Source organism: Amphiura filiformis, chromosome 3 (assembly GCF_039555335.1).
Source record: "Amphiura filiformis chromosome 3, Afil_fr2py, whole genome shotgun sequence".
In the NCBI taxonomy this organism is placed as follows: Eukaryota; Metazoa; Echinodermata; class Ophiuroidea; order Amphilepidida; family Amphiuridae; genus Amphiura; species Amphiura filiformis.
The window spans coordinates 7669945-7688653 of NC_092630.1; the positions used below are offsets into that span (position 1 = coordinate 7669945).

The 18709-nt window shown below is 36.4% G+C and overlaps 1 protein-coding gene across 1 annotated transcript in view; it reads left to right on the forward strand.

Annotated features, from left to right (window-relative positions):
• The window catches only part of LOC140147949 (ATP-binding cassette sub-family C member 9-like), a 43032-nt gene that overhangs the window by 15852 nt on the left and 8471 nt on the right, over nt 1-18709 (forward strand). The window contains exons 8-23 of the mRNA XM_072169741.1: nt 1166-1328; nt 1535-1575; nt 7006-7269; nt 8201-8300; nt 9327-9379; nt 9637-9715; nt 10178-10283; nt 10560-10658; nt 10917-11082; nt 11590-11727; nt 12289-12499; nt 13022-13257; nt 14876-15042; nt 16027-16096; nt 17361-17518; nt 18356-18448. Of these exons, the coding sequence (XP_072025842.1) occupies nt 1166-1328; nt 1535-1575; nt 7006-7269; nt 8201-8300; nt 9327-9379; nt 9637-9715; nt 10178-10283; nt 10560-10658; nt 10917-11082; nt 11590-11727; nt 12289-12499; nt 13022-13257; nt 14876-15042; nt 16027-16096; nt 17361-17518; nt 18356-18448 (2144 nt within the window). The remainder of the gene's footprint in view (nt 1-1165; nt 1329-1534; nt 1576-7005; nt 7270-8200; nt 8301-9326; nt 9380-9636; nt 9716-10177; nt 10284-10559; nt 10659-10916; nt 11083-11589; nt 11728-12288; nt 12500-13021; nt 13258-14875; nt 15043-16026; nt 16097-17360; nt 17519-18355; nt 18449-18709) is intronic.

Genomic DNA, 18709 nt, shown 5'->3' on the forward strand with positions numbered 1-18709 from the left:
TTACAACACAAAATAAATAATAAAGGTACCCTAATTGTTCACTAAAATACGGTACAATATCTACGGTATTGGGCCGTCTTTCTATGAAGCCAGTAGCGTAGCGACATAGGGGCGCACGTGGCCCCAATAGATTTGAAATCCCATAGAAGCCGAAATACAGCTTGTGCCCCCAATCATGATCGGTGCCCCCAGGTTGATTCAGGCTATACATCACTGGACAAGCCGAATTTCAAAAATAGTATCAGATTTTATTTTTCAAATACGAGAAAATATCCACGGCATGGGTCGTATTCCATGAAGCCAGTGACGCAGTGGCGTAACTTTGGGACAGGGTGCCCGGGGGCGAAAGTAGTTCGGGTGCCCCTAACCAAGGGTGTGCATGGTGCAGAGCTAATCAATTTTGGTATTGAAAGGCATATGTATAGACCTACCGAATAACTTACAAATAGTGTTTCAGATTAAATTTATTTCATGTTTCAATACAAGCTAATGCAGTGCATGTTAATAAAACAAAATGTTTTCATATTCTCCAATGTCTTTACTTTTGAAGACTCATCACTAGCAGCTACTAGCTGCAGTGACGTAACTAGTGATTGTGGCGATCAGGGGCAAGAATACAAAATACCCCCTCTTCCTAAAACAATTGCGTGCAGGCGTGCAAAAATACCACTAATTTGGTATTAAATCAAGTTGAATTTAGGTCTTTAAAATGCCAATTTATGTTTCAATGCGCGCGAAGCGCGCGAAAAATTTTGTGTTGAAGGGGCACCCAAATGAAGAGTAATTCTATGCATGGTGGGTAAAGGTTTCCTCTTCTTTCCTATAACAAAGTATTATCGTGTCAAAGGCTATCCAGGCTTGGGTGCCCCTTAGCCCGGGTGCCCGGGGGCGCGGCCCCCCAGAGCCCATAGGAGTTACGCCACTGCAGTGACGTAGAGTTATTGAGGCATGGGGCACATTCCCCCAATCAATTTGAAAATTGTGAAAATCCTATAGGAAAATTGCCGAAAAATAGCTTGTTCCCTCCCACCCGTTAGGTCCGATGCCCCCATCATAGTCGGTGCCCACTGATAACACACGCTACGCCATATGAACCAAACTTCAAAAAGAGTATCAGATTTCATTTTTAACAATGACAAATTGTGTTTTTTTTCCCAAATACCAGAAAAAATCGGATGTTCGTCTTAAACGCTCCAATGAGATGCTTCAAGGCATTAAGTTACTCAAACTCTACGGATGGGGAGAAGAGTTTAGAGAGCGAATATTGTCAGCCCGAAATGACGAACTCAAGTCTTTATATAAATTGGATATACAATTTGGAAATATAAGTAAGTTAGGGTATGTCGCAATATTAAAAACGAAAAATTTATTCCAATACTATAGTTATTTGTTTCATGCTTTGTTTTCATACTTACATTCGCGCAACTCAATCTTAATCTTAAAATAATGGCGATTATATTATGTAAATCTTGTATCTTGTAAAAGATATTAATACGCAGTTATTCCATTTCTTTCTTTCCTCATTTTTGTCAAGTTGCTATATGCTTCACGGGAACAGGTATTATTACACTGGTGGTACGTATGTAGTTTTAAAACTTCACCCATATCGTCTACTAAAACTTTGAAACAGAAATCCCTGAGCTACAATCAAGGAAAATAATGCTGGCACACTCTGGTATACTAATAATTGTAAATAGCCGCACTTCTCCCTCCATTCAATGTTGATGAAAGCAATATGTTGACATCGGGCTCTCCAGTCTCCCCAACATTGGTTGAGGGGGAATGGGGGAGGGAAGGGGAAAGGGGAAGGTTTGTACTTCTCAGAAAACATAGTTATACTTATTTCAATGAACCTGCAGAGCGGCAATGTTCCAACATATTGTCAAAGTGTGCCAACTATTTTTCCTTGATTGTAGCTGCCCAAATGACAATGGACCGCTGGCCTACTATTTTCCCGAGAGCTTTAAAATGTGACGCTGTGGGTCAGTGAGTTACAAAATCTAAAGATGATCTTGTTCAGATCCCCAGTTCAGATAACGTAGTTTGACAGAAGAGACCTTATCCTTTGGTAATAAGTGGTTTAAAAATTATGAATGCTAGGGGTAGGGGTTGAAGGAATGAGTTATTTAGTTATCAGCAACGCGTGCAATTGGTGGTTAATTTAGTGGTGACTCCGTATTAAGGGTGGTCTGAACCCTGGAATTATGGAAACTTTCGGGCCTCATAACTGCTAAATTATTAGTCTAAAGAATATAAAAGTATACATTTTTAGAATGGAAATGACTTGCTGAATTCATCTGTGAGGTCCAATTTGGGCTTAAATGCTCATTTTTGGAGAAAATCACAAAAAACAGGTTTTTTGGCCCAAATTTTTTCGCGCAACGTAACAAAAAAATGGTTTGGCCAAAAATGTATTTATTTAATTTTTAAAAACTAGATAAAAATATCTAGGGACCGTTTTTTCATTTTTTTGAATTTTGACCAACTTCACCAAAAATATTTGAAAATTTGGGCGAAAATCAGGCTTTTTTATGTGTTTTTTTGAAAATTTTGCATTTTTTGACCATTTTTGGTGGTCAAAATTCAAAAAAAATAAAAAAACGGTCCCTAGATATTTTTATCTAGTTTCTAAAAATTAATAAAAAAACATTTTTGGCCGAACAATTTTTTTGTTACGTTGCGCAAAAAAATTTGGGCCAAAAAACCTGCTTTTTGTGATTTTCTCCAATGATGAGCATTTTGGCCCAAAATGGACCTCACAGATGAATTCATCAAGTCATTTCCATTCTAAAAATGTATACTTTTATATTCTTTAGACCAATAATTTAGCAGTTATGAAGCCCGAAAGATTCCATAATTCCAGGGTTAAGACCAACCTTAAGGTGTTATGCTGGGGCAGTGGTTTAAGGAATAAGCTATTATTTACTTAGTTATCTGCTACGCAGCCAATTGGTAGTCAAGTGGTGACATTCAGTAAAAGGTGTTATGCTAAGGGCAGTGGTTGAAGCAACTAGTTATTATTTACTTAGTTATCTGCTACGCAGCCAATTGGTAGTCAAGTGGTGACATTCAGTAAAAGGTGTTATGCTAAGGGCAGTGGTTGAAGGAATTAGTTATTATTTACTTAGTTATCTGCTACGCAGCCAATTAGTAGTCAAGTGGTGACATTCAGAAAAAGGCGTTATGCTAAGGGCAGTGGTTGAAGGAATTAGTTATTATTTACTTAGTTATCTGCTACGCAGCCAATTAGTAGTCAAGTGGTGACATTCAGTAAAAGGTGTTATGCTAAGGGCAGTGGTTGAAGGAATTAGTTATTGTTTACTTAGTTATCTGCTACGCAGCCAATTAGTAGTCAAGTGGTGACATTCAGTAAAAGGTGTTATGCTAAGGGCAGTGGTTGAAGGAATTAGTTATTATTTACTTAGTTATCTGCTACGCAGCCAATTAGTAGTCAAGTGGTGACATTCAGTAAAAGATGTTATGCTAAGGGCAGTGGTTGAAGGAATTTGTTATTATTTACTTAGTTATCTGCTACGCAGCCAATTAGTAGTCAAGTGGTGACATTCAGTAAAAGGTGTTATGCTAAGGGCAGTGGTTGAAGGAATTAGTTATTGTTTACTTAGTTATCTGCTACGCAGCCAATTAGTAGTCAAGTGGTGACATTCAGTAAAAGGTGTTATGCTAAGGGCAGTGGTTGAAGGAATTAGTTATTATTTACTTAGTTATCTGCTACGCAGCCAATTGGTAGTCAAGTGGTGACATTCAGTAAAAGGTGTTATGCTAAGGGCAGTGGTTGAAGGAATTTGTTATTATTTACTTAGTTATCTGCTATGCAGCCAATTGGTAGTCAAGTGGTGACATTCAGTAAAAGGTGTTATGCTAAGGGCAGTGGTTGAAGGAATTAGTTATTATTTACTTAGTTATCTGCTACGCAGCCAATTGGTAGTCAAGTGGTGACATTCAGTAAAAGGTGTTATGCTAAGGGCAGTGGTTGAAGGAACTAGTTATTATTTACTTAGTTATCTGCTACGCAGCCAATTAGTAGTCAAGTGGTGACATTCAGTAAAAGGTGTTATGCTAAGGGCAGTGGTTGAAGGAATTAGTTATTATTTACTTAGTTATCTGCTACGCAGCCAATTGGTAGTCAAGTGACATTCAGTAAAAGGTGTTATGCAAAGGGCAGTGGTTGAAGGAATTAGTTATTGTTTACTTAGTTATCTGCTACGCAGCCAATTGGTAGTCAAGTGGTGACATTCAGTAAAGGGTGTTATGCTAAGGGCAGTGGTTGAAGGAATTAGTTATTATTTACTTAGTTATCTGTTACGCAGCCAATTAGTAGTCAAGTGGTGACATTCAGTAAAGGGTGTTATGCTAAGGGCAGTGGTTGAAGGAATTAGTTATTATTTACTTAGTTATCTGCTACGCAGCCAATTAGTAGTCAAGTGGTGACATTCAGTAAAAGATGTTATGCTAAGGGCAGTGGTTGAAGGAATTAGTTATTATTTACTTAGTTATCTGCTACGCAGCCAATTAGTAGTCAAGTGGTGACATTCAGTAAAGGGTGTTATGCTAAGGGCAGTGGTTGAAGGAATTAGTTATTGTTTACTTAGTTATCTGCTACGCAGCCAATTAGTAGTCAAGTGGTGACATTCAGTAAAGGGTGTTATGCTAAGGGCAGTGGTGGAAGGAATTAGTTATTATTTACTTAGTTATCTGCTACGCAGCCAATTAGTAGTCAAGTGGTGACATTCAGTAAAGGGTGTTATGCTAAGGGCAGTGGTTGAAGGAATTAGTTATTATTTACTTAGTTATCTGCTACGCAGCCAATTAGTAGTCAAGTGGTGACATTCAGTAAAAGGTGTTATGCTAAGGGCAGTGGTTGAAGGAATTAGTTATTATTTACTTAGTTATCTGCTACGCAGCCAATTAGTAGTCAAGTGGTGACATTCAGTAAAAGGTGTTATGCTAAGGGCAGTGGTTGAAGGAATTAGTTATTATTTACTTAGTTATCTGCTACGCAGCCAATTGGTAGTCGAGTGGTGACATTCAGTAAAGGGTGTTATGCTAAGGGCAGTGGTTGAAGGAATTAGTTTTTATTTACTTAGTTATCTGCTACGCAGCCAATTAGTAGTCAAGTGGTGACATTCAGTAAAAGGTGTTATGCTAAGGGCAGTGGTTGAAGGAATTAGTTTTTATTTACTTAGTTATCTGCTACGCAGCCAATTAGTAGTCAAGTGGTGACATTCAGTAAAAGGTGTTATGCAAAGGGCAGTGGTTGAAGGAATTAGTTATTGTTTACTTAGTTATCTGCTACGCAGCCAATTGGTAGTCAAGTGGTGACATTCAGTAAAAGGTATTATGCTAAGGGCAGTGGTTGAAGGAATTAGCTATTATTTACTTAGTTATCTGCTACGCAGCCAATTAGTAGTCAAGTGGTGACATTCAGTAAAAGGTGTAATGCTAAGGGCAGTGGTTGAAGGAATTAGTTATTATTTACTTAGTTATCTGCTACGCAGCCAATTAGTAGTCAAGTGGTGACATTCAGTAAAAGGTATTATGCTAAGGGCCGTGGTGGAAGGAATTAGTTATTATTTACTTAGTTATCTGCTACGCAGCCAATTAGTAGTCAAGTGGTGACATTCAGTAAAAGGTGTAATGCTAAGGGCAGTGGTGGAAGGAATTAGTTATTATTTACTTAGTTATCTGCTACGCAGCCAATTAGTAGTCAAGTGGTGACATTCAGTAAAGGGTGTTATGCTAAGGGCAGTGGTGGAAGGAATTAGTTTTATTTACTTAGTTATCTGCTACGCAGCCAATTGGTAGTCAAGTGGTGACATTCAGTAAAAGGTGTTATGCTAAGGGCAGTGGTTGAAGGAATTAGTTATTATTTACTTAGTTATCTGCTATGCAGCCAATTGGTAGTCAAGTGGTGACATTCAGTAAAAGGTGTTATGCTAAGGGCAGTGGTTGAAGGAATTTGTTATTATTTACTTAGTTATCTGCTACGCAGCCAATTGGTAGTCAAGTGGTGACATTCAGTAAAAGGTGTTATGCTAAGGGCAGTGGTTGAAGAAATGAGTTATTATTTACTTAGTTATCTGCTACGCAGCCAATTGGTAGTCAAGTGGTGACATTCAGTAAAAGGTGTTATGCTAAGGGCAGTGGTTGAAGGAATTTGTTATTATTTACTTAGTTATCTGCTACGCAGCCAATTAGTAGTCAAGTGGTGACATTCAGTAAAAGGTGTTATGCTAAGGGCAGTGATTGAAGGAATTTGTTATTATTTACTTAGTTATCTGCTACGCAGCCAATTAAGTAGTCAAGTGGTGACATTCAGTAAAAGGTGTTATGCTAAGGGCAGTGGTTGAAGAAATGAGTTATTATTTACTTAGTTATCTGCTACGCAGCCAATTGGTAGTCAAGCGGTGACATTCAGTAAAGGTGTTATGCTAAGGGCAGTGGTTGAAGGAATTAGTTATTATTTACTTAGTTATCTGCTATACGCAGCCAATTGGTAGTCAAGTGGTGACATTCAGTAAAAGGTGTTATGCTAAGGGCAGTGGTTGAAGGAATTAGTTATTATTTACTTAGTTATCTGCTACGCAGCCAATTGGTAGTCAAGCGGTGACATTCAGTAAAGGTGTTATGCTAAGGGCAGTGGTTGAAGGAATTAGTTATTATTTACTTAGTTATCTGCTACGCAGCCAATTGGTAGTCAAGCGGTGACATTCAGTAAAGGTGTTATGCTAAGGGCAGTGGTTGAAGGAATTAGTTATTATTTACTTAGTTATCTGCTATACGCAGCCAATTGGTGATCAAGTGGTTGTATCCATTAAAAGGTGTTATGCTAGGGATAGTGTTTAAAGGAATGAGCTATTATTTACTTAGGCATATATATGCTATAGACTCAAAGCTTGAGTAGGTATGTATTTCATGCGTTTTGGACAGCTGCGATTTTGCAGCATATGATTAATGAAATTGATGCGATTTTGTTTTTATTTTCAGCTCTTCGCTACCTATCCATATATAACGGGCAATGATATCACACCTAGCTTAGCGTTTACGGTTATTGTTTTAGTAAATCTCCTAGTAGACCCACTGTATCAATTCCCGACTGTATTGTCCACTCTGGTGAATGCTGTGGTGGCGACTCGGCGTTTGACCAAATTTTTCACACACTCCGAAATAGAGACGTCAGCAGACACAACGTCACAAAGCGAAGAGAGTTCAAGCCTACGAGTAGCATTCCAGAATGGTAGTACTAGTAAGGTATGATATGAGCGATCACTAGGATCCACAACATGCCCATCTATCAGGGCACAGTTCTTTGACCCCAATACGTTTGTACATTCTTTGAATAACCTTTGAAAATGTGGGTACAAAAACTCATACTCTGCAACTTGAGGTCAAATTTTGCATTATTACTGTTTAATTGAGGTTATTGAACTATGCCATTGGGATGAGACCATTGTGGTCCATAGTGTATTTCACGTTACTGAATAGCTCTGAATTTCCACAACTATAAGAAGTTCAAATTCTGCTGGGTTCTTATTAGTGTTTCAAGCTGTACGAGAATGGAAGGATTTTCAGGCTCTCCGTTATAAAACTATAACTCACAATGGGCAGACATTTATCAGCAGAAGGAATGTCATTGCTAACTTTTCTCCGAAACTCTTGAAAAATTTCATTTTCCCCAAATTTGTTTGCAACTTAAGCCTCGTTAAACAGAAGTTTTAGTTCATTGGTGTATATTTTAGGCGTGGTTGTCAACTTTGGTTTAATTTTGAGGTCATATTTGCATTTAGAATCACTGCCGCACGTCTTACCAAAACCAAAATCAAAAACACCTCATGCTTGTGTTTCGACGCAGCCTGCGTATATGAAACCATACAACATAGAAAATCAAGTGTGTTCCGTCTAAAACTTTGACCAGATGAATTATACTTTACCCCTGCGTAAAAGGACTATCACTGATATGCATGGTGGGACCAAGTTTAGTACCTTGAGGGACACCAGCATACAAGGGGGCATAATCAGACCTGATTTGGTTATATCTCACACACGGAGTGCGATTATTGAGGAAAATAGTTTGAACACTCAAAGTTCAAACTATTTTTTTTTTAATTCCAAGTGTCATAATGTGTAGCATTGTTTTGTAATTCGTTCTGGTCATTTCGGTTTGTTTTCTTCTTGTACGCAGGGTTTTAAATTCAACTGGAAACGTAGATGGAAAGGATTTTCTTCTGGTGAAGAAGACGAAACTACTCCATTGATGATGACTAAACATAAAACACACACGGGTAAATAACTTAGCGTGCATGTCGTTATGTTAGGTCCTTTTCTTGCCCCTGATATAATTAATTTACTAGTTTGCTAGAATGTCAGGGACAATATGTGACCCACATGGTATTTTAATACACCATTGGGCATTACAATCATGCAAAAAGTATAAATTCGAGGAAAATTGAGGGCGTTGCTGACCGCTGTGGAGCAAATCACACATTATGGCTTCAATTAAAACTTTGGCCGTACTGGGTTATAGCCTACATGTTACCGCCAAAATGCGTAGAAACGGCTTTATAATACGTAGCAAAATTGATATAGGGCCTGCAATGAATAGTTGTTACGTATAACATATTGTAATATTATTGAGCCAATAAAATCAATAAGTCCCAACAAATTTCTGAAGTCTTCTCCTTGAAGATTTCATTACGTGGTCAGTGCCTTAAAAAATCTATTGACTGGTTAAAACAGGTGAACAATTAGGATGACGAATATATGACCGGTGATTTTGGTTTTTTCACAGGTCTTTCTGCTTCGATTTGATAAGGCACTGCCCACGTAATGTTTCAAATAGAGTAGGGCTATACTATAAAATTTAATACGTTACACTGGTAAAGTCTTAATTCTGTTCTAATTTGGTTTAAAGTCGCACAAAAGTCAATACACTTTCATTTTTTGCTCAATTTGCATATGCCTATATCGAGGGGTCAGTGACACAAAGACGTAACTCCAATTTGTGCGAAAATGATATTTTGATATCAAAATTGTCATAAACATGAGCACTTTCCAATAACATGATAAGCACAAAGAAGTAACTCCATTTAGCAGCCCATTGAAATCAGTGGCCAGTGAAGCAGAGACCATAACTCAATGTGGACCATTATCGTTTCTCAGAATGGCCAAAACGGAGTTACGTCTTTGTGTCACTGACCCCTCGATATGTTTTGTCATATACTAGTGACCGTTTTTAACTCTTTTTTCCCATCTTACATTTTCCTAATTGTTATTACCAACAATCACTCTAACTTTATTTTCGAACACAGGTTTTGCTCACTCGGGGATAAGTGCAATCGAAGCTGATCCAACCGTAATCAAGGTATATTAGTCAAGTTTGAAGTGCAACATGAAAAGCATATTATAGATATTGGTATGCAATATGGTACGGTAACAAAGAGAGTATGATCAAAAATCACTGACAGAAAATCTAATATCGCATGCAATATTTGGCAAAATAAAAGTTACTATGTCTATTTGCGATGTCCTGCATGCATGTTTTCTTTCACAATAACTAGGTCTATATATTCTGAAAATAATTCCATAAGTCTCATAAATGTTTTTCCTTTCTTTGTATAGGTATCTGAAGGATGTTTTACCTGGGATGGAGGGAGTAAAACTTCTATCATTAAAGACATTAACATCGGTATTGAGAAAGGTAATACAATTTTTTAAAGTTCTGACATGATATAAACGGGTGTTAAATTGTCAAGAAATGCTATTTCTTTATTAATTTAGCCCTAACGCCCCTAGGGCTTTTTGGCGACGGGAAGGGAAAGAAGGAAGGAATAAATAGAGAAAACAAATAAAGAAGTTTTGCTTTACAAAGAAATTGTTTGCTCTCCGGGTGGGATTCGAACCTTAGACCCCTTGTATGGCAAACACTAGGTCGGCGACACTTAGCCACGGGTCTTTCGCTGGTCTGGCTAACGAAAGGTTCCTGAAGTAGGCTTAAATCCCTTACGAAGGGTTTCGTAAGTAAGTTTAGTAAAATGGAACTAACGACTCGTTGTAAGTTACAAACGAGTTCGAGACATGCGAAGCTTCGTAAAGTTTAGTGAAATGGACCCGTGGTAACGCTCTCTTGACTTCAAATTATAATTTTTACATTCTCTTTTAGGGAAACTGATAATGGTTGTTGGTGCAGTTGGTAGTGGCAAGTCGTCCCTGTTATCCGCCATCATCGGAGAAATGACGACGCTGAGAGGCACGGTCTTTGTCAACAAGTAAGATTTCATTATATCTAGAGGCTATGATATGAGAAGCAAGCTTATTCTTAAAGGCGAAGTTGTGGTAACTAGTAAATAATTGTTGTAAGCACAAAGTGTGTACCGTTTTCACATACGGGCGAACACCAGATAATGGTAATTTTTCTGTTGTTTCTGTATCTTATTAATTATTATTATTATTATTATTATTATTATTATTATTATTATTATTATTATTATTATTATTATTATTATTATTATTATTATTATTATTATTTTTTTTTTTTAAAACAGTGAAAACAATGGAGTGGCTTATTCTGCACAAACAGCATGGATTGTCAACGCATCGCTACAGGAAAATATACTATTTGGGAAGCCATACAACAAAACAAGGTTTATATGAACTAAAGTTTAAATGATTTCAACATTTTCATTACAACTGGACCACATTGTCTTGATTTAGTTTACATTGCAGGAGTTTTCTTACACATTTTTTTATTAAAGCATAAACAAAAGTCGCTCTATCGTGTCTAGGTTTTTTTTCTAATTAAGCAAGTTTGAATTTTGTCTAGAAATTGTGCACAATGCACACATGTATTGTTGAGTATCATTTTCAGTCATAATTATACCGTTTTTTCTTCCATCCATTAGATACAAACAGGTTATTGACGCATGCGCACTTCAGCAAGACATTGACATTCTTCCGGCAGGAGATTCAACCGAGATTGGTGAAAAGGGCATCAACTTGAGTGGTGGCCAGAAACAACGAGTTAGTGTGGCTAGAGCTATGTATTCGGAAAAAGAAATTGTGCTTTTGGTAAGTAGATCGTCGTCAAATGCAGATACCGCAGAATCCCATTGTTTGGAGTTTGAACAACTATTTTACCGATACAGTCGGCTGTACAAACATGTATTATTGTAAGTAAGACCAATCTATTGTAATGCTTTTGTGGAGGGTAAAAAGTCTGTAGGGTCCTTAAAAGGAGTATTTTGTGATCCTAGCATCCTCTTTTTGTGACATTTTTCAGTAGATATCTACGAAAAAGGCTTATTCACAAAATTTGAGTTGATTCCGATTTTGTGTTTGCCAGTTATGCATCCCGCGCATGATTATGTGTAGGCATATTACATTGCTCCACAGGCCACTGTTGTAATTGCGTTCTGGTACACCAGAACGTAATTCAAATTTGACGATATTTTTGCTAAACGAATTAATCTGCAAGAATTTTTTTGTATAAAAATCTCAACTTTTTTTGTGCACGACAAATGAACTCATTTGTGATCATGGAAATAGTAATAATAATCTCATTTTGTCTGATATTAGGATGATCCTTTGTCTGCTCTTGATGTCCATGTTGGAGGTCATCTATTCAAAGAAGGCATCATTGGTATTCTTATTAAGGAAGGCAACACCGTTGTTTTGGTAACGCATCAGTTGCAGTTCTTGCAATACGCAGACAAGGTAAAGTGTCTCAATATCTTGAGCTGTTCTCTGTAAATACTTCACATGACGTTCTTTTGTAAACGTAAGGCACCAAGTTTAATTTGTTCATAGCGTAGGCCTACCGATGGTTCTCTCTATCGTATCGGGGGTCTTAGTGGAAACGAGGGTACGGGGATGTGCGGCAGATTCGGGATGCATTTTCAACCAACGACGCGGCGACAATGGCAGAACAGTTTTGCACTGCCGAAAATTCGGAATGTCGCCCTCGTCTGTCAGTATAACACTAATGGACGGTTTATAGGTATATGCGTTTCGTCAGTACGCGAAAACAAGGAAATTAATGGTACAGGATATTGCACCCAAAAGGCGACGTAATTAGCTATGACGAAAGAAATTTAATTCAACCTGTAAAGCCACGCACTTAGAGCCTTGAATTTGAAAGACTTTCAAAACTGAGTACCGGTACACAATAATAAACAAATATTATAATCAATACTAATTATTTTTAACGTCATTCTCTTTTTATAACTGTGCAAATGCAAATTCCGCGCAATTCTTACGGCAAATCGACCGGCACAGGTACTAGTGATGCAACATGGTGTTATTGTCCACGACGGCACCTTCGATGAAGTGAGCTCTTCAGATCCAACACTCTTTGCCAGTTGGAAGCAATCATTGGTAGAAATGAGCGAGTCTGAAGCTTCAGGATCAGAATCTGACGTCATGGAGGAAAGGAATGCATTGATTAAGCAGGTCCATCAAAAGGTCCTTGGAAAAGGCGTCAAGAAAGGTAAAATAAGGAATACTCGCAGAGATTTAAAACATTCCAATGTGTAAGGAGAAGTCTATTTATGTAATTTTACGATCGTGAGTTATTACAACGTTAAACCACCCAAAATTTGCCCACGGTCGTAAAATTATGTTATTACAACGTTAAACCAACCATTTGAAATACACCCAAAAAAACAACCTTTCATATACAACCATCCCCGGCAACCATCCTACAACCATTATACAACGTTCCAACGTTGTATTGACGTCATTTTGCTGCTGTTCCTACTTCATTACTCCGAATTTTGGAGCAACGTACCTTCGGAGTATTGACCTTCGGAATAACGAACCTTGTTGTAAATTCGGAGTAATACACTTTCGGCGGAATGAACCTTCGGTATATCGGTCCTTCGGAATAGTGATCTGTCCCCAAATAAAACAGTCCCGTAACTTTTCCCTGGGGTGGGTGGATGCTAAAAATAGAACTAACGAACTTCTCCATTGTATCTATAGCATAGACCAATAATTGTTTTAACTACAGATTATTCGAACGACCAGGCGTTGAATTTTGATGGGCAACTGACTCAAGATGAAGAACTAGAAAGGGGATCAGTGTCTTTTCGAGTGTATAAATACCTGGTGAAATCTATGGGCTGGCCTATTGTGATAACCTACTTCATATTTCGACTTGCACTAGAAGGCTGTAGTCTGGGTAAAGTCTTCTGGTTAGCCTTATGGTCTGAAGCGGGTGAAAACTTGAATGTAACGGCAAATAGTGTAAGTTTCATTTTCTCAAAATTAACGTGTATGTAACCCTTAATAGCCAGGGGGGAGCCGGGGGGCAAATCCCCCCCCCCCCCCACACACACACAGACAGAAATTTATCAGGGATAAAATGGGGACGACAAAGAGTAGAGTGTCATTAGAACGACTAAAAATAGGACAAAAAATGACAAATGGACACGAAAATTTGGCTTTGCCCCCACTAAAATCCAGGCTTCGATACTGATCCTTCTGTTATATTATGTTCTTTAATACACTCTTAGAAAAAGGTGGTGCATAATGGGCTTCTTCAGCTGTCATTCGAGGGACATATTTAAAGGTTCTTCTTTTTGGGTTCCTGAATACAATAAAGAACCATTAGAGAACCCTTTTTCCCTGAGGGTACTGTCTGCGGGACCAACAAGGTTCTTATTAGTTGCACCGTAAGAGTATATATAGGCACAAAATAGCTGACAAAGTCTTACATTTTTAGTGGGGTAAAGTACGCCAGTTCCATTTACCAATTTTATATATCGAGACACATACCTTGTACGTAAAAGAAAATGATCATTTCAATATGTAAAGTAAACTACCGGTAGTTCTACGCTTGAAATGGATCGAGTTTCACATTAAAAATACAATGTGGTCCAAAAACAACGTTCCCCAATTTAAAAGGTTTTAACCTTTTAAATTGGGGAACGTTGTTTAAATTGGGGAACGTTGGAGATATTAAAATATCTCCAAAGTTTCCAAAGTTTCAAATTGTTGTTACATATTCTAAAGAACACCTGAATGACGAAAATGTTACTGAGATCTTAAAAGAATTTAGATTTTAAAATGTGGCACCAGTTCAAAAATATTCAAAATTAAGTTTGCCGACATGTAAGCCTATAATTGAATACCTGAGTGGAAGAAGGGCCCAACTCCATCAAAACTGTTTTCGAGATATTAAGAAAAAACTTAATATTTGGAAAAGTTTTATAGACCGAATGTTTTCATATTCAGGGGACCTTTAATACATGAACATACAATATCACATACATTCGAAATTTATTATGATGTTTCCATGGCAACGGTACAGGTCTTAATACGAGCTGGAGTTGGGCCCTTCTTCCACTAATATACTGCAAGTGCCAGTTCCGTAAGCAGATGTGTTATAAATAGCTACAGAAATTAGGTAATTATCCATTAATTGCACAAGTAGAAGCATGTAAATATGTTAGCAAGAAAGTTTATTGTAGTGAAAAGCAGATTTCATGGATGTACAAAATTCCTCTTTAATCCAATATTTGTGGAAGAAGGGCCCAACTCCATGGAGTTGGGCTTTTCTTCCATGAAAACCATGATTAAATGTACGTGGAAGACTATTTAGAGAGTGAATTTTGGCTCATCTTTCACACACAAGGAAGAACAGTCTGCTAGCAATAAAATGTTGGGTCTAACTCATTTTTGTAAAAAATTGGAGTTGGGCCCTTCTTCCACTCAGGTATTCAATTATATTGGTTGTTGTGTCATTTCAAGAGAAACAAACCATTGAACTCATTTCGTCGGGTCATTTAGTTCCCGGTATACATAATTATATTTGTATGAATGATTACTTAATAATTTGAATATTTTTGCATTTTATTCGCAGACCATGGAAGTTGATAACCTGTACTACATCGCTGTATATGGATGGCTCTCGTTGGGTCTTTTAGCATCAACATTTTTCATGGCTATGGCTGGTGTCACTGCGATGTTTATCGCTGCGAAGAATATCCATTCAGAGATGATCAGGAACATCTTCGGATCACCTCTAAGGTAAATACTTGGGGATATTATTGTATCTATAAACATGATAATGGAGATATAGCCTTTTCAGTGACTGCTCCAATGTTTTGGAATGGTTTACAATCTACAATCAAGAATGCCATCAGCATAAAAGTCATTGATCAAAACTCACTTATTTCCGTAATTTTTACTGCCATTGCTTTCTGTAGCCTATTTTTTGGTTTTCTTTTCTATTTTAGGCAAAGGCGCATATAAATACCTGTTGTTATGTTATGTTATGTTATGTTATATTATATTATATTATATTATATTATAATTATATTATATTATATTATGTTATGTTATGTTATGTTATGTTATGTTATGTTATGTTATGTTATGTTATGTTATGAAAAGTAGTAACAAGTGAATTGTTTCAATTTTTTTTTTTTTTTGCTGTCTATGTTTTATATTGTTTTTACAATTATGCATGGACGCATCAATCTACATATTTTCAGACTGATTTTTTGTCCCTTAAGGTGGCAGAAAGGGTCACTCTAAGTAGGAAATTTTAAGCCTTATTTTGTAGTGTATCTTTAAAAGTAATGATATATAAAGCACATAAAAGTATACATTTTCAGAAGGGAAATGGCGCCAGAAATCCAACTAGCACAGCAGATTCCTGACAATTTTTGAGAAAAGCTCCAAATTAGATTATACATCCATTTTTGTCCATACCATCTTACTCTAATTTCTTTGATGGAAACTACATATTTCTGTTCTAAATGTCTAAATTTTCCCATTTAGAGTCACACTGCCTGTCACTTTAAACATTTCTTATTTGCCTGTGTTTTCTCGGCTGTATTCATAAAAATATGTGTTCCCATTATTTTATGTTTGTAATATTTTGTTTCCCTTTTATTCCTACGCTCCCAAATAAATATTGTTCGGTTCCTTGATTCAGTTGTTCGTGTTCCAAATTAGGCTTACGAGTATTATGCTCACGTATATTTTGTTCTGTTCCATTTTGTACAGGTTTTTCGACACAACACCAGTAGGACGCACTATGAACAGATTGTCAAGCGATACTCATATTGTAGATATTGTAAGTAAAACAGGCTTATTATGACATTATGTATGAGGCAAATTTTAAGACTAAGACACGTTCTGTAAAAGCTCTATTTTGATACGTACTTTTCGAATCGCGAAGGCTATTATTCAAGAAGGCCAAATATATCATTTTCGCATTTTGAGACCACGTCATCACACGCAAGTGCGTGTTGCGTTACACTACATCACGTTGCATTACATTACATTGCATTATATTACATTGCATTATGTTACATTACATTATATTACATTATGTTACATTACATTATATAACATTACATTACATTACATTATATAACATTACATTACATTACATTAAGTTACATTACACCACATTACATTATATTACATTAAATTATATTATAGTATATTACATTACATTATATCACATTACATTATCTTACATTACATTATGTTACATCACATCACATGACATTATGTCACATTACATTACATGACATTACATTATATTGCATTACATTATGTCACATTGCATCACATGGCATTATGTCACAGTACATTACATTACATTACATTATATAACATTACATTACATTACATTACATTATGTCACATTGCGTTACATGACATTACATTATATTGCATTACATTACATTGCATTACATTACATTACATTACATTACATTACATTGCATTACATTACATTACATTACATTACATTACATTATATAACATTACATTACATTACATTACATTATGTAACATTACATTACATTATGTTACATTACATTACACTGTATTACATTACATTATATTACATTACATCACATTACAATACATTGTATTATGTTGCATCCCATCACATGGCATAACGCTACATTACATTACATTATGTTACATCATATTATATTGCAATTATGTCACATTGAACACATGGCATTACATCACATTGTATTACGTACATTACATTACATTACATTACATTACATGTGTTACATTACATTACATTACATTACATCACATTACATTACATTATGTTACATCATATTTTATTGCAATTATGTCACATTGAACACATGGCATTACATCACATTGTATTACGTACATTACATTGCATTACATCACATTACATTACATTACATGTGTTACATTACATTACATAACATTACATTATGTTACATTACATTACATTACATTACAGCACATGAAATTACAATATATCCCATCCCATCACAATACATTACATTACATTATATCAAATTGCATTACATGACATTACATTGCATTTCTTGTTTCAGAAATTGCTGGTAACACTTTTCAGTCTCAGTTTTTTCATCGTTTCACTGCCGTCATTCTTAATCGCCATTGCCGCTGTCCAGCCTATTTTCTTGCTAGAAATGATACCTGTAGCTATTGCCTTTTGGCTTATTTACAAACAGTTCATCGCATCATCCAGGTATGTCACATAAAAGTTAGACCCTCCCTCGGGTCCGTGGAGAACGACTGGTAATGTAGATTACATAGCATTAAAAATCAACCCAATCAAAAAATCAGCGCTCAATGGACTTTCGCGTTCACTTATAATACGAGTATATTTCTATATTGCTGCATGGTTGACTGTGGTGGGTGTAATTAGTGGCGTCGATTTGTGGATGAAGAGGAATGGGTTGTTGGCATTGAAGAAAATAAGGGGGGAGTTGGCATTTTTTTCATAAGGCATTACGTAATTATTTATTGTTACATTATCCAGAGATGGAACCGAACCGAGACTGGGGGCCAGTCTACATAAAAGTATAAGAATAGGTAGCCTATGCAAAACAATATAAGCATATACTTGCTGTAATATCACGATTTTAGGGCTAACAACAAAGGCAGATTCACTTCGAGCAATTTTTTGAGCAATTCCCGGTAACATAATGTAGCTTAAAGTCATAATATACGATCTTTTGAATGAAATTGGTTAATTTTTATCAAACCTGATTTTTTTGGGGCATATTTGAAACGTTTGCACATGTCCCAATAGAATCGGCCAAATCCATTGTGTTTGAAGGGCTTTTTACTTAATGTCGTTTACGACATCAAAATCCCCATAGAGCTCCACGTTAAGATAGCTGGCGAAGTTTCTTTAATGTCACCTCATTATTTCGGCTTAAAATGGACAGAAAATAATGCTCCCTGACAGTTATTTTATTTTATCATATTTTGGTAAAAATGTTAAAAATAAATGAGCTATATATTATTTCTTAACCTCCGTTGCCAAATTAGCTGACTATTTCTGTGCTACTTTTTTAAGGGAATTACAGCGCCTTAACAGCATAACGAAGTCGCCAGTATTCGCCCATTTCTCAGAAACACTGGGAGGCCTGTCGACTATAAGAGCCTACAAGTAAGTCACTTTATCCGTATTGCTTGCCTTTTAGTAATTTAGAGACACGAAGGTATCAATCTGATAGTAGGCCTATTGTGTTAAAGTTTGTCGACTGCAAATGACAAGTTCCGATTTTTTAAATAATAAAAAAAACATTTTACGTTTTCAGTACCATAAAAATATTTGAAATCTGCATAAAAAACCCGTTAAAATGAGTATAAACAAGTCCAGTATTGTTTCAGTGGTTCTTATCGCAAAAACTCATGGGCTCGTAACTTT